Here is a 16,768-nt window from a genome sequence, read left to right as displayed (position 1 = left end):
TACATTTAATACAGAATAAAAATATTACAAACATACACATATTGAGGTCCAATGTGAACCACATCTGGTGCTCTCCTGACTCATTAATGAAATACATGTAATTACACATAAAGGTCACATGAGACAAACCAGTCATTTTCTTAATGCAGCAGCAATAACGTAGCAGACAGACTGAATTTTTATTCATTTTCTTTTTACATGGCAAGAAAATTTTTAGATTATACTGTTATTTGGATGGCTATCATTCCAAAAAGATTATAAATATTTCATTTATAGAGGAATTTAACAACAAACCGGATGATTTTCCACATGACCAGCCTTTACATACCATTATAAGTTCAACAAAGTAGAAACTACGAAAAGTCAATAACTTAAAACGCAGGAGCTAGCTCTCTTAGTGCCTTCCCTTTGAAGGCTAACATCTGCTAGAAGCAGATCTAACACGCTGTTAGATGTTAGCTAGCAGCAGATGTTAGCTGTTAGGTAACACGTAACATCTGCTAATAGCAGATGTGTGTTGCGTGTTAGCTACCAGCTGCTAATAGCTAACAGCAGATGTTAGCTAGTGCCTCTGTGGGCACTAACGGCAGATGTCGGCTGTTATCAGCTATCTGCATGCTGGTAGCTAACATCTAACAGGAAGTTGGCTAACATCTGCTAGCTGTTTCAGAGCTAACAGCTAGCTGAACTAAAGCACATGCAGTCTTCTGCCACAAATCAAACTTCATTCAAGCACTATCCAGCAAAACTAAACATTTCCATTCAGCAGACAGCACTGCACATCCTGTCATCTACTTTGCACTTGTACAACAGCAACAACAACCAAACTGAAACGTGACAAAAGGCTAAATCCTCAGAAAAGGCATGAAACACTATAGGTTGTTCTGGGGATTGGAATAGTTTTAAGATGAAACAAATCTGTGTAATTACGGCAAATTAGTTATCTGCTGATGACCCCTGTGCAGGAATAAACTTATGACAAAAAAAAAAAATCTGAACTTGATTAAGATTTAATTGAACCGGTGGAAGAAAAAAAAAGTTGTCTTTATCCTGAAACCGAAAGATACACAGAACTACTGGCACACAAGATTTTAAAAAAATCCACCTTAAAACTAAAACAACTCATTTGAGAACATTTATTCAAACCATGCCAAATCAAACATTAGGATTTGCCATAATATTTAGCACTTTTACCTGTTTAAAAACACAAATTTAACTGAAGCACTCTTTTAATAATAGTACCATTGGTTAAATTGATCAGATTGTCCAGCATACGTTAAGTGGACTGTAAATATGACCCCCAATTTCTATTTGCCATTGTTAAAAATGGGAAATATAAGTGAAAACGCGATTTAGGAAAGGCAGGAAACAGCCAAATGAAAACAGCAGCTGACCAAAACTCGCACATTAGGTAAATGAGAAATCTCAAAATTCATGCTCAATCTCCAGCGCTAGTGCTAAGGGAACTGCAACAAGGTGTGTCTTGATGTGAACATGCTAGCATAAGTTGTTCGTAAACATTTTCACCAGGGTGCCAGTAACTGTGGCGTTCCTAAAGATAAAGCACAGAAATTCCTGGTCATAATTTCTTCTAATGACAATCTTTTTGTAGAGTCTGAGCAAAATAACTCAGAATTAAATCTTGGTTTGGTTTTTTTGTTTTTTACCCACCCATTATGCATTAGAGAATACATACAGTATTGAATACATTATGCAAGTAAGGAAATACTTGTTAGATGTTAGCTAACATCTGCTAGCTGAGAATGTTGGGGCATAAAGTGAACAGGAGAAGACAAGAACAAGATTAAAACTAAACAACTGGAGTACTGAAGTAAATCTCATCACTGACAACGGTGGGTCTTTCTCTCTTTTCTACGCACACACACACACACACACACACACACACACACACACACACACACAGTATCGATGTCACCCCAGGAATTGACAGTGATCAGAGAAAGCAGCTTGTGAAAACAAGGTGGTGTCGGTTTCATGCGTCCTTCTTGCTTCCCCAGCTGAACAGTCTGAATTTCTGAGACTTTCTCTTGATTTTGTCCTTCTTTATATCTGGGAGGGAAAGAGAAAAACAAAATCAAAACAGGCCTTTAAACAGAGTAAAGAAAAAAAAACTACTGAAAGTTTGTCATGAACTTTATGAATACATTAAAGCAAAATGGCTAATCTTTAGCCCACGTTCCACGTTTAGTTGCCGACCTTTCACCGAGTTTCAATAAATCTTCACAACATTCCGCTCCGGGTTCCCGATCATGAATTGCAAATGACCAACAGTGTTTTCAAAAGGGTCAAATTAACCGGCCGCATTAACCATTTTGTCTAACAAAGATGCGGGAAAAGCTTTTTTTTTTTTCTTTTTTCTTTTCTAACGTTTGATTCCATTTTCCATTAGCAGACATTAAATCAAATTAGCTGAAAACATCACCAGGCAACACTAGTTAAAAATGCACCGTAAGTTCACGAAGACAAACTTTTCCCCAAGTTCTATCCACTTCAGCTAAACCTGAAATCTGTTCACTCTGACGCCAACTAAAATCACAGCGACAACGAGGTTTCGATTAATAATGAGCATAATGGAGAGAGGGGGTGGTGGAGACACTCACTGAAATTCATCATCATCTTGTTTAGCTCCTCATCCTCCTCTTCCTCCCTGTAGAAAAAAAAAACAAGCACAAAGAGCAAACAAGTTTAGAATGAGTGTGTGTGGAAACACTCCGTTTGTGTAGTGTAAGGAGAAATATGAGGATTCTACATGATTATCATATTCAGAGCTCTGTGGTTTACATCAGATCCATACCGTAGCTTTAAAAAAGAAAAAGATAAAAGGAGCACATACCTGAGCCTGTCCTCATCCAGACCTTCTATGATGGCGTTTCTATCGTTGACGATCTCTATGAGTTTGTCCATGAGCTGCTTTTCCCTCTGTCTGTCCCGGAACGTTTTTAAATGTTCTGGAAACACAACAGTATTTCAGTCGCGCCGCAGAACTCTGGGTTTTTTTTCGCTGAGATTGCTCCTCTACAGAACTCACCTGGTTTATCCATCAGCCTCCTGAGCTCCTGCTCCACACTGGGCTGCTCTTCTTCCAGATCCTGAGTTCGTCCTCTGCAGACACAAGAAAAGGAAACAAACAAAAATAAACAAGCTCATTTAAAACAAATTGCAAAGAATTTCTAGCTTGATCTGCCTTGAATCAGAAGCTATTATGAACTGCTGTAATTTAAACAACCTTAATTTAGTTAGTTTGTTGTAGATAAGTTCTGCCTTACCTACTTCATTTTTATATTAAGTCGGTATGGCAACATTTACTGGGTTATCTTGGATTCAAACAGTTAGCCTCCCTGCACGACAGTGAAAATGCATCATGATGTCATAAATTAGCCAAATGTGGATGGTTTATCATCTGTCCACAACAAAAACCATCTAACCAAGCATAATAATGCTTAATGTAGCATGTAATTAACACTCTTTATCAAAGAAAAAAAAATTTCCACCATGCACCATGACCTGGGGAGAACCGCACACACCTCCAAATTGCCCCTATAGGCAAGTTGAAAAATGTTCCTGCTATCAAACTTTGCAACAGGTTAAATTTCTGGGGTCTGTGATGAATCTGCACCTGGTCACTCCCTCTCTGCTGCACTATCTACACAGACTGCTACAAATGCTAGTTAGCACGACCACCGATGTCGGTGGATAAACGGTTTTCCTGGAACAGTAGGTTGTTTCTCCGCCATTTGTATACTGAGGTTGGTTGACAGCGCTAAGACCCTCCCCCTTGTTTTGACCAGGTTTGTGGTACAGTTTTGCAGACTGAAGTGGTGGAGGAGTTTATTCTTTTTTTCCACAGATTATCTCTTACACTGTGATGACATGGCAACAGTTTTAATATGGAAGAAACATGTTTCTGTAAGTTACGTACTGCCCCTTTAAGGATGTGTCGACACCCTGGTAAAAATATATTCCTCTACTATGATCCTTTCAAAGCTACGATACAACAGACTGTGTTAAATGTGGATTTTGGATCTGCTATCAACAATTGTTTGATGTGTTTTTTGTTTTTTAAGAGATTACAACAAAGTACTTTTTAGTTTATAGAGTTTTCGATGACACCCAGTACGTCCAAGGTCGTAAATTTGTTTTTCTGAACGACATCCTGATTCCAGCTACTGTTTGTTCAGCGTGGCCAGTGGGGGGCTTCAGCTGCCTTGTTCCTCGCTGTGGGATAGTGGAGGGAGGACACTGGGACCTCAAACTGTCGACCTTCTGGCCACAAGTCTGTTCCGCTAATTACTGAAAACCCCTTTTTCCTAACCCGTGTGCGTGTGTGTGTGCATGCACACGTGTCTGTGTGAGTGTACTCACATATACACGAGCTCTGACTCACGACGCATGGCTACCTGCTTGTTTCTGATCAAGGTGAACCACTCGACCATGAGCTCGTCTTCGTCGTCGTCGCTGCCCTCTGTCGGCACAACAGACACACGTCCGATCAGAGGCGCACTCCCTCCCCTTACATTTCCCTTCCAGACGAGCATTCTGGGAGTCGCTGGCTCACCTTCCTCACTCTTGCGCAGCCTCAACTCCAGCTCCACTCCTCTCCTCTCCAGTTCGTTTAGGTTTTCTTCAATCTCCTTCAGCTCCCGGATCATGTCCTCTTTGGGGATGTAGCCAGGCTTCGTCTGCAGATGTTCGCATACGTGAGCGTTTTTGATAGAAAGAGAGAAAGGAGAAAAACAATAAATCATGCAAATGGATATGATTGAGTTTGTTTTAATTTGTCATGCGATGAAGTGATTTACTAATTACTGTGACAGGCCTAATTCTTAAGCCTCATACCTTAGCATTCTTTGACTCGGACTTGGCGGCGTTGGGAATTTGCTCTTTCGGCCCGTTCTGAGATTCTGATTAGAGATCAAATTCAAAATGTGAATGCAACATTGATTATTCTCAACTTCTTTAACAAACGAAAAAAACTGAAATCCCAGTGCAGCTGATGTCGCCGTTACCCTTTGACACAGAAATGATGGCGCTGACCGCCGGAGGCCCAGCAGAGGGCTCTGAAGTCCTCGTCGCTCCATTGCTGTACGGTTTAGGCGAAGACTGAGGAAGACCTGCTGGTCTGAACAGACAAGATTAAAATTAGGCAAAGAAACCGAGCATTTAATCAACCTCATTTCATCTCCTTCAATCCACCCCGATTCTGCCACAGGATTTCTGAGTTTTGATTTATGAAAGGTGAAGGAAAAGGAGAGAGAATTCTTTGGAAGGAGCATATGCTGCACCGCGGAGAACTCCGCTCCGTCCTGACGCCATTTGGGGCGGAAGGGGAGAGACGGAGCGCGGCGACCACAAATGACGGCTGGGCCATTTGGCCGAGCAGCGGGTTCAGGCGTCCTGCAGGAGGACGGATGGAGGGACAGGAGGGACGGACAAGACATGAGGAGGGAAGAAAGATCTCCAACAATTAAGGCTCCATGTCAGTATGCTGAGAGGACACCTATGTACAAGCACTCCCTGCTGTTCGAACAGAAAGGAAGGGAGTCACTAGTGGACAGATGTTAACAAAAAGATAAAAACAAGCCAATTAAAAAATAATAATTTAAATGTTAGTTAATAGAATGGCTTACTTTGCTTCTTTGGAGATAGGCTTCAGCTTTGACCTCCAGGCTCCAGGAGACTCCTTTTCTGATGCTGCAAAAAAAAAAAAAAAGTATAAAAACAAACAAACAAAAAACATCAAATATGTGTTTTATTTTAACTCCTCTGGTCATCTTCCTTCACTAAACTGCAAAAAAAAATAAAAAATTTACCAAGTAATTCTGGTCTAGTTTCTGGTACAAATATCTTTGAATACTTGAAATAAGACAAAATTGACTTACAAGCAAAATATAGGAGCTTATTTTAAGTCAGTAATTCCCAAATATCAGTACCAGTTCCACTGGCAGATTATTTCCCTTATAATAAAATTTTTTTTCCCATCTTATACTAATAAACAATCTGCCAGTGGAACTGGTACTTTTCCATTGCCAGATTATTAAGGAATCACTGACTTAAAACAAGCTCTTATATTTCACCGAAAAGTTACTTATTATTCAGTTTTGTCTAAGGGTTGGGTGAACCCCAACATATTTTTACTAGAAACTACACCAAAAATACTTGATAATATTTTGTATTTTTGCAGTGTAAACATGTCATTTGCCAGTATATGAAGGTTTCAAGTCCATAATATCATTTAAAAATGTTTAGGGCCTGTACATACACAGAATATTTGGAATTTATGTAAAATGTATAACAAAAAACCAAAATAAATAAAGAATCACTTATTCTGTCAGTAATACATTTTTGAATTTAAAACAAATATTTTGACACTAATGCGATCTTGAAGAAAAGGGGAAAAAAATGCATTCTGGGTAATAGTCAGGAAACAAGTAATTAAACTTGGTGCCAGCAATCAAAAGAAGTAAATTTGGAGTCCAAATAATTCCAGAATCAAGAGCAGTGTTGTAACTATCACACATTGTGTGGTGTAAGGCTGATTTAGTTACCAGAGGGATAAAGGTTCTTCAAAATAAAACTCCAGACATTTGAAACGTTGATGTAGCCGTCTGTTCTGACAGAACAGCCGTCACAAGCAGGCATTTAAAGCTGCTCTGAGATAAAGGACGTTAAACCTTCTGGAATAAATCCAGAACTCAACAAATTTTATTTATTTATTTTTTAATGGACCAATGAAGCGTCTGAAGCTTCGTTTTACTCACAGCCAGGTTAATGATGCAGCCACTTCATGGGCTTAAAATCATGTAGCCTAGAGGGGGAAAAAAGTACTAAGTGGATGATTTCACACATGACCAACCAACGTCCCCCTGACAAGTTAATCATTTTATTGGTTATTATTTGGATTCTCATCTTGCCTTAGGTCAGTGCAATGGATTTACTTATGCATTATATTTATTCTTTTCTAAATTAATTGATTTTTGTTTCAATGACATGCATGTACACTGGTTAGTGGCTGAGAGGTAGGGCATGAAATATGGTGCCTTATCCAAATGTAACCAGCAGATGGCCCTGTAGGCAACTAATTGGAGACACTTCAGCCGGTTAAGTTTTCCTTTTTTTTTTTTGCTTGCCTTATTAAAAAAATAAAAATGTTCACTGTGTCTACAGTGCAGGAACACAAAATCAGATCAAGTATTCTTGGTCAAACTTTGAAAATTGTAAGTTGGTTTTAAAACTAACTTCTTTTGAAAAAAAGACAAAACTAACTTACAAGTAACTTTTCAGCAAGATATAGGACCCTGTATTAAGTCAATAATTCCTTAATATTGATGAAAAAGTACTAGTTCCACTGAAGGATTATTTCACTTATAACACTGGAAAAATGTCTCCCCATAAGTGAAATAATCTGCCAGTGGAACAAGGACTTTTTCATCAATAATAAGAATTATTTACTACAAACAAGCTCCTGTATCCTGCAACAGACTGGCGACCTGTCCAGGGTATATCCCGCCTCTCTCCTGACCCCAGTAAGGGACAAGGGTGTAAAGAAAATGGATGGATGGATGGAAGCTCCTGTATCATGCTGAAAACATACTTGTAAATTTGTTTCATCTTATTTCAAGTTCAGCAACAGTACTATAATACTAGGACTTTATTCTCACAATTTTTTGACTTAATTTTATAATTTCATTTATTTTTATTTTCTTATCCTGGCCCTAATACTCCGTCGTAGAAAGTAATGCTGCAGAAAACTCTTCAACTAGAGACATTGCTGAGTCTAAGTGTCACTTTACTCCCTTTATATTTCTGTCACAAAAAAATCCCCTCTCAAAGATTTAATTATTTACATTGTGATATTAAATGAATAAGATACATTCCACACCTGAATAAAACCTTCAGACTGCCATGTCAGATGAGATAATAACTCCTTGAAAGAGTGTGTTTGACCTGATGTGTTGTGGGAGGTTTGGGGAGGTTTCAGGCCTCCCCTGTCTGGAGTCTTGTCTGCTCCTCCGCACCGACCGGCTGAAGACTTGTCAGGCTCTGGAGTCTGCAGATCCGCCAGGAGAGACAGGTCTGCTTTCAGCTTCACCTTCCCCCGGACACCCCCCGTTTCAGTCTTCTTTGGCGTCTCCTCCAGAGGTCTGAACACAACAAATTAAACTCACTCAAATTCACTCTTTATCACAAGAAGTCAGACATGGCAAAGAGTTAAAGTTTGCAACTTTTTTTAAAAAAAGTTTGTTTTACATATTTGTTAAAATTGTCACTAAATTGTGACAGTAAAGTATAAGACAGATAATCTGTGAAAAAAAGAACGAGAGCTCCTCTGCCATCTGAAGAAATACACCACTCTGTCAGAAACAGCCAATCAGAAGCAGGAGGAGGGTCTTAGTGCTGTCGATCAACCTTGCCTACAAGCCGCTTACAACTTCCTCCTCTCTTTGCTACGTTAAAGCTGGTTCACCACAACGGAGCCTGCCATGAATGCTAAAGCTAGGTAGCATGGCCACCGATGACGTGGATAAACGGTTTTCCTTTAACGGTGAGTTACAGTTCCGTTAGAACATTGAGCAGCAGGTACACGATCATGATTGACAGCACCAACACCCTCCTCCAAGCTCTGTTTGGTTGTTTGTGACTGGGAGCTGTGCATTTCTTCAGATGGCAATAGTACCTTGAGCAGAAGGCAAACTTTTCACAGTTCGTCTCATGTTATACTGACAGGAGCTGTTTCCATTACAAATGTGTGCAAACCTTTGTCTATTTTCTGCTAATGTAAAAAAAAAACACAATTTTGCAATTGAGGTGTTTCCATTAAAATAAGAAATACTATTAAAATCAAACATGAATAAGCTTATTCACACTAAATCATGTCAGCGACGGATGTAGACAGTTACACGAGAATTATGAATACATCAGATGTATTCATAATTCAGCCAATCAGAGGAGATGTCGGCGTCTTATTCAATCGTTGAAGCAACAAGCTCTTTAAACTTGGGAGCGTTTACATATGCAAAGTTTTGGGAAATTGTAGACAGCCATTTTACAGAGGAGTTATGGCTTCAACAGGTTGGAATGACACACAACCTTTCTATAAACTGTGTGATGCTGTGAGAGCAAAAACAAACCATCATCCAGTTTCTACTTCCTGTCTTCTTCTTTGTGGTTTTCGCCAGTAGTGACATCTGGCTGTTGATCATGTGACTTGTAATGAGAAAAATGTTTTTTATACGGCTGAAAATTCACCTCATCGTAGTCCAAAAACTTTTTATTGAAAATCGTGAGTTTTTTTTTTCCAAAATTGTCTTGTTTCCATAGGGTGGATTTATTTTCCTAATTTCAATTGCGCAATTTTACTGCTAATGCAAACTTTGCTAGTTTTAACAAATATGTAAAAGACATGTTTTAGACAAAGTTACATACTGTAGCGTTAAGGATAATTCTTCCGTTCTGATCAGGCTTACTTGTCAGTTTTTCGGAGCGCTACGTTTGTCCACGATGGCTTGCTGCTGTTGTTGTTGTTGTTCTCCTCAGGAAGTTTCTTGGAGATGAAAGCTGCTGCTGTTGCTCTCGTCTTATCGTCGTACTCTTTAGCATTTGTACTCGCCTTGCTACCCGCGGCAGTTGTTTTAGCTGCACCCCCTTTGTCCACATCTTTAACATTGACAACCATGGTTACAGTCTGACCCGGCAACACATCCTGCCCCTTGCCGTTTGTGGTCTGGCCTTTATTCACAGTTGTACGAAAGACTGACGTCTTTTTCTCCTCGTGGTTGGCACTGTCATCCGATTGTAAAAACTTCATCTTTGACTCAAACGTTTTGGCCGCGGTGACGGAGGTCCGGGGAGCGGCCGTGGGGTTGGTGCTGACGCCTGTCGTAAAGGTAGACGGTTTGGACACGGGTACCTTCGGGGTTTCCTTAACAACAGAAGCAGGAGCTGAGACAGGTGAAGCAGAAAACGAGCTGGAGCCGTTCGGAGGAGAGCCGGGCTTCTCCGTCGCCCACGTCGGCCCAAGTCTGGACGGTGTTTTAGCAGGAGCCACTGTGGCGGGTTTAACGGGTTCGGGTTGGGGACTGAATTTGGAAATGTGGGTGTTTGTGGGAAGATCGCGAAACAGGGAGCTCGTGTTCGTCGAAAGAGACCTGAAATGCAGGAAAGAAAACGTGGTTTTAATAGATGATATTTTTTTTAACTGGTCGTGCAAAATTCTTCTGTTTTTACTTTTGTGGTCACAAATAAATGCTTCAGAGCATCAAATTTTAACATCAAAAAATGCAAATTAGCGTGGTTAAAAAAAACAACCCTCTACACTTTGCTTTGTACAGATAGGTGCAGAGCGCCTGGACCTTCGGCTATTGTGAAGCAATTATTTCCTCCAGACATGGACTCTGTTGAAGTTTTAAACGACTGGATAAAAATGTTCCCAAACACCAAGCCAGTTATTTCTGAAGTCAAACTAACACAGCATTTCAAAAGAGAATAGTTCAAACATACTTGAGGTTTGCAGTCTGGACAATGATCCAGACAGCTCCACCTCTGAATGGCACAAAATAAAAATAAAAATAAATGAAGGTTTTCAACTGGCCTAGTCAAAGACTGGACTTAAATTCAATGAAGACATTAAAGTTGAATTAAAATAAGTTTGTAGCATCGTTCTTTGCTAAAAACAAATATGAGAAAATCCCAGAGGTTTTGAAACCGAAATGAGGAACTTCAACTTCAATGTGTCTTCTGAGTCCAATCAAATACATCTGGCACTGCAGATAATTAAATATGTTGAAGAATTTTCCTAATCTACACTTAAAATGCACAGCAATTCAACCTCATTTCCAGACTTCCAAATTATTTCTTCCATTTCATCAAGCTTTATATTATTATATTATTTATTGCAGGAATCCATTCTCCCATTGGTGTCCTTACCTCGCACAGTTCCTGTGATAGAGCTTTCCCTCCACTAGCTGTCGCTGCACCAGGTGAACGTGTTTGTTACACAACACACATTTGTTGCTTAAAGTTCCTGCTTGAGATTTCTCAACATGACGCTCCTGAAAGACAAAGAAGACAATAGTTACTGAGGAACTTCTTTGAAGACAGCAATGAGGACATCTACTTTTTTGGGGGAAATTCATTTTTGTTCTAGATGACGATTAGGCTTGTCGCAATAAATAAATAAATTGCATGATAAAACAAGCTCAATCATTTCCATCTGCATGATTTATTGTTTCTCTCTTTCTAATAAAAACTGGATGTTAAAAGTCTTCATTCTGGTACTAGCCATTTGTTAAAGTCAAATTTGTTTACAGTGGCGTTACAACTTATTTTTTAGTTGTTGTTTCTGTTGTTTTGTTTATATTGAATATTTCAAAATGTCTTCCAGTTTAAATGTTCATCAGAATCTAAAGTTCATTGATCTCTGAAAATGCATTGTTATCATGCCATTATTACCTCCATATTACATGAAAATGGTCAACAATATAATCATTAATCGCGATAACGACTGGGACAGTCTATCGTCTGGCAAAATTGGTTATTGTGACAGGCCTTCTGATGACAACGGCAACATGAAGAATCTTTCATCTGCAGTCGTTTATGTCATTGTTACAATAGATTTCACATACAATTTCGCATTTTGTGAGTGAATACTTCTCAAAATAAGCGAAAAAAAAAATCATCCAGCCTGCGAGTTCCAAATGCAGCCTGAAAGTGTCTTTACCTGCGTTGAATTTCTGATCTGTTTAGGCGACGGAGACGGCTTCGTAACATTGGCAGAGCGGGGAGGACTGTTCTCCCTGCTGGGTTTAGAGCCTGGAAACACCATGGCAGTCACCGCCTGGTTCTTCTTCCCTGAAGGTTCGTCGTTGGTGCCCTCCGCCGGACGCTTTATACCCGCCATGCCGCCAACTGAACGCAGAAGTAAACGAATTACATGAGAAAAGCCGGACAAAAACGTAGATTGAGGTAATGAAGCAGGGTTAGAACTCACTAGGGGAGCGTCCATGGAAGTAGTTGTAGTACTGAGAGACATACGTCAAGATACTGAGGCGGTCAGGAACCCTGAGAGCCACCATGTCTTCCGCATCCAGCAGAGCCGGAATGCCCAGTTGTTCTTCTGCAACTTTAAAGGCCTGGAAATGGAAAAGAGGAAAAAAAAAGATGTTTAATCAACAAAACATCAAAAACGATGTCATTTTTTGTTGCTAAACAAAACCAGACAACTGATAAAGTAATAAAGAGGTGGCTATCTGGCTTTGTGTAAGAGTTTTTGGCTTTCTTAGGCCTCGGTGCGGCAAAAAATATTATTATAAGTTTAAATATCAGTAGAAAAGTGATCATGCTTTCTCATCTTCAGAAATTTGTTCTTGCACGCCTGGTATTGAAAACATCTCAGAGCCTGTTTTTTCACAGCTCATGCAGAACGAAAGGCGGCGGGGAGCAGTTTGGCAACTCCAGCGTTGACTCTCACTCAGCAGTTCAATGGAAACAAAACGAGCCGAGGCCTGCCAGTGACCACCAGATACATGACTTAATCAGAAATCAGATCATTAGCAGAGCCTTTCAAAACTCACTTTGTCGTTTACTTGCCCTGCCACTTTCTAAAAATGCTCAGTGGAGTCAGTCTTTCACCAAACTGGTTACCGAGTTTCTGGAAAAACCTTGCAATGACTCCGCTTCACTCCGAGTATAGCAGACGTTTCTCATAATGCATGCCTTTCTACATTTCCCGTTTTTTTCCCCTCATTCATAATTAAACAAATAAATGCAGCTGGAATCAGATTGACAAAACTGTACATTTTAATGTGGGCAGAGTCACTCAACAAAACACACACCTTTGTTTCATCATCCATTTGTCGTCCAGACATCGTCCAGATTTGGACTGGACTATATGGCTAAAACAACGTATCACAATAACGTAAAGCTCAAAAAGGTTTACGTAATGCTGCCCCTTTAAGAAATTGTTAGCGATGCGACAGAACACCAGGATTAGCAGTGAGTCAGCTAAAATTAAATCAACTGGAGAAGTTAAATCAGGCAACAATGTTTCAATAGGAACACAAAGAAAAACAAAACACAATGATAAGTGACTAAAAAAAAAACCTAACAGACTGTTGGTCCAAAACAAAGAGTAAAAATATCTTTGAACAGGAGAATCTGTGCCACACATCCATCCTCCGATACTGAGCCAGACTCCCTATTTAGAAACCCAAATAATTCTTCTAGGAATTTTCTGACAGTCGTTTTTGCTAAGTATGTTCCTAAGTGAGTGAAATGACAGGAAAAGTATCAAACAGGCAGCCTGGATAAGAGCTGTTGAAACAGTCTGAGAGCTACAGTGCTTCCTTTATTATCTCCCTTTGTGTACGAAACATTGGGCCATCCTTTATGACACGCAGTAGATCATTTCTTCCCACAATTGTTCTCAGCTTGGACTTCCAAAACAAAACCATTATTGTGCTGCAACAGCACTTGCTGGGACTCACCCAAATGTAATGAAAAACAAGACAGAATATTTATGATAAAAACTTGTTAGCCAGAGCTAAAAAACCTTATAACATCTTACCAGCTTGTTGTTGTCGTAGACATCTTCCTTCTTCAGCGAATCAAAATTGCTGCAACAGAGAAATAAAAAAAAAACATTTTTTAAAAAAGGAGAAGAAGAAAGAAACATGAGCTCAAACTTCCCCAGCTACCTTTATTAGTTTTGGAGCAGTGGCATGTGTTCTTTAGTCATGCATAGTTCCCTCTCTTCGCCATGACATGACAGTACGAGTGAGTCAGACTAGATGTATGTCTGCTCTGTCACTGATCCCATGCATCCAAAACTGAAACCAACACAAGGCTCAGTCTGCAGAAATCATACGGCCCCGTTGTTGAGCAACTCCAGCAGCGCATTTAACCACCGCTTAGAGCTCCAGAAACACGACTAAAATTAAAACGTGCTGCAATTCTGCGGTCTGGCGGCTGGTGGAGGCTGGGATGGAGAACACACTGAGAGCAGTTTTTATCTCCGTCTGATACGACGCTGCCGTAAAAGAAACACGTCAAGGAAGAAAAAACGAAGGTGGAAGCCGGCCAAGGTTCAATATGTGATAAGTAAAGGCTTTGTAATAGCTAAGTAATTAATCAGAGAATGAGCTCATATCGAGTTTACTCATGTCCCGGCGATACTCTGGCATCACCAAGGACAATATTTACATATTTCTGCCCTAATGAAAGCTGCTTGTTTTGAAAAATGTCTTCAGAAGCAAGAGCTGACTTTTTTTTTCCCCCTTCTTCTCCAAAGATAAACATGAGAAAAGAATGCGAGAGAGAGACACTACAGAAGTTACATTTTGCTTCCACTAAGGCAGATTTATAAATAAATCTTCTTCCTGCTTTCTGGAACTGTTGAGAAATGATCCTGCATTTCTCAACCCCTTCTCGAACATTTCACAGAAGCTTTTACTTGGTCTAAAAAGCAACTTTTACAGATGAAGCACTGATAAGAACAGACAATGGAACTGTAAAGTTGAGTAAAATGGGAACAAATGACTTATTCTTACACATAGGTTTTAAAAAAAACATACATATACATGTAATCTGATCATTTTGCTGACAAAGTTCAACACCAAGTTTATCCACAAATATTTCTATTCTGAACAGCATCAAGAGTTCTTGTGCATCTAAAGATCTACGTTTTCATGACAAGGAAAACCAACAAAAAAAACATCATTTTACTACAGATTTGTCAGTAATTGAAAAGTATTACTATGTACTGTACAGTACATGAACTCTACTTGACTGGTCCTTGTTTTGCACAAATGACTCTTTAAGTAGTGGCCACAACTGCAGTCTACACCATTTTGATCTCCCTGAATCCTGAGTTTCCCTTCACCATACTTTCTTCCTTTCACTCAACTTTCCAATAATATGCTTAGATGCAGCACCCTGGCCTTTGCTTCTTGTCAACTACCCATCAGTGATTTAGTTTTGGTTTCATGTGGTATTCAAATTGACTGACAATTACAATTAGAAATAATCCAAATCATCAAAATGAATAAAAATAGACTTATATCACTGTAAAGAATTTAAGTTTGGCATATTCCAGTGTTTGAATCGAATTACTGAAATCAGCTTTTCATTTATATTCTACTGATGTGCATTTTTGTTAAACATTTAACATTTGTAATATCTAACTATTACTCTCACAAAGTTATACTGATAGTGAAGTTTTCATCGGCTCTTTCACCAGATCAGTCCCGTTCAACCATGAGCTCCACGGAGTCCACGGCTCAACTTTTTCTCCAAACTTCTCCTCCACAGACCCACGCGGATGAGGTTTGTTCTCTCGCACATGCCTTCTTATTGAATCCATCATAAAACTGAATGAAAATAAAACCGCTGATAGAGCCTGAGCAGTAAAAAGATAATAAAACAAAGCGCAAACAGATCCTCCCCTGCGTTTTAAAGCTCCGGACTCACACGGCAGACCTCGCCGCGGTTCCTGCTTTCACAGCCGCTATACTTACATCAGGTCTGGTCTGTGTTTGTGGATGAGGGCGCAGAAAGCCAAGCCGTCCCTGAAGGACGTGGTCATGTTGGTGATGGACACATCCCGGTAGCCCTCACACTGGATCCGGCACCACTGCTGCAGAGCCTTCACGGCCGACATCCCAGACCTCAGAGCCCGCACAGAGTCCGCACGGAGCCCGCAGATCGGCGGTGGAAGTCCCGGAGCTCCTCCTCGCTCACTCCTCCGCTTCCCCCGCCTCTCTCCCTGTCTCCCTCTCTCTCTTCCCGGCGAACTTCAGGGAACTTTCCGCGGCTCCACCGACACGCTGGATCTAATAAGAAGTTGATTCAGACAAGCGCGTCGTTTTGGGAATCACCCTGTTCTCCCTCAGCTGATACAGTGGAAATAACCAGGTTGTGACACCTGTGGAAGGTCTGGTCTGACGTGTGTGGGTGGAGCCCCACGGAGCCCCACGGAGCTTCTTTAGGTGTTTTTTGAGTGGGCCAGTCCCGAAGTTGAAAACACAGAAACCACACAAGATTAAATGCATAATTCAGATTTTTTTTTTTTTTTTTCAAATAAAACTCCTTGTATTTGTACATGGAATACAGCAGGGGCGGAGCAAGGTTGCATGGGGCCGACAGTGGCGCCACCAAGGGGTGAGGGAGGCCTGGGGGGAAGAGGTGTACAGAGGTGTACAAGTTGATGTATGTAACTTATATTTTAAAAAATAAATAAATAAAAACATGTTTTTTTACATGTTTGTTAATACTTTCACTATTTAGTGACAAAATAATATGAGACAGATAATCTGTAATAAAATTCAGCTCCTCCACCTTCTCCCTGCTGCTTTGTTGTCTGAAGAAGTGCACCGCTCCTGACCAAAAGCAGCCAATCAGAGCAAAGAGGAGGGTCTTAACGCTATCAATCAACCTTGTGAACACGCTGCGGAATGCACTAATGGTGGAGAAACAGCTCACTGTTACAGAAAAACAGTTTATCTGGCAACATTGAAGTAGCACACACTGGCACGATTGACAGCGCTAAGACCCCCTCCTGGCTCTGATTGTTTTTTTTTCTAATTAGCAGTAGGAAAAGGCAGATTTTTTCACACATTATCTGTCTCATACTATTCCGTCTCAACAAATATGTAAAAAAAAAAGTTTTTTATAAAAGTTACATCAAATATAAACCCACTCAGATGGACAGTCTTATTAGTTTAATTGTATTAAGAACAGAAGAGCACAGGCGTCA

The 16,768-nt window shown here is 40.1% G+C and overlaps 1 protein-coding gene across 1 annotated transcript; it reads right to left on the bottom strand.

The window, feature by feature from the left end:
* Nucleotides 1-652: 652 nt before the first annotated feature.
* Nucleotides 653-15,915, bottom strand: micall2b (mical-like 2b). Its single transcript, XM_008436569.2, has 16 exons — nt 15,531-15,915; nt 13,583-13,631; nt 12,008-12,149; nt 11,738-11,925; nt 10,945-11,069; nt 9,486-10,166; nt 7,966-8,162; nt 5,649-5,712; nt 5,028-5,140; nt 4,858-4,922; nt 4,577-4,700; nt 4,384-4,483; nt 3,050-3,123; nt 2,855-2,969; nt 2,622-2,668; nt 653-2,070 (listed from the first exon to the last, which is right to left on the bottom strand). The coding sequence occupies exons 1-16, from the start codon at nt 15,671-15,673 to the stop codon at nt 1,994-1,996; spliced, it is 2,304 nt and encodes a 767-aa protein (XP_008434791.1). The 5' UTR covers nt 15,674-15,915; the 3' UTR covers nt 653-1,993.
* Between the last annotated feature and the right edge of the window lie 853 nt (nt 15,916-16,768).

Source organism: Poecilia reticulata, linkage group LG1 (genome assembly GCF_000633615.1).
Source record: "Poecilia reticulata strain Guanapo linkage group LG1, Guppy_female_1.0+MT, whole genome shotgun sequence".
NCBI classification, from domain to species: domain Eukaryota; kingdom Metazoa; phylum Chordata; class Actinopteri; order Cyprinodontiformes; family Poeciliidae; genus Poecilia; species Poecilia reticulata.
Note: the sequence above shows the minus strand (reverse complement) of the source record. Positions and strands in the feature narration are given on the sequence as shown.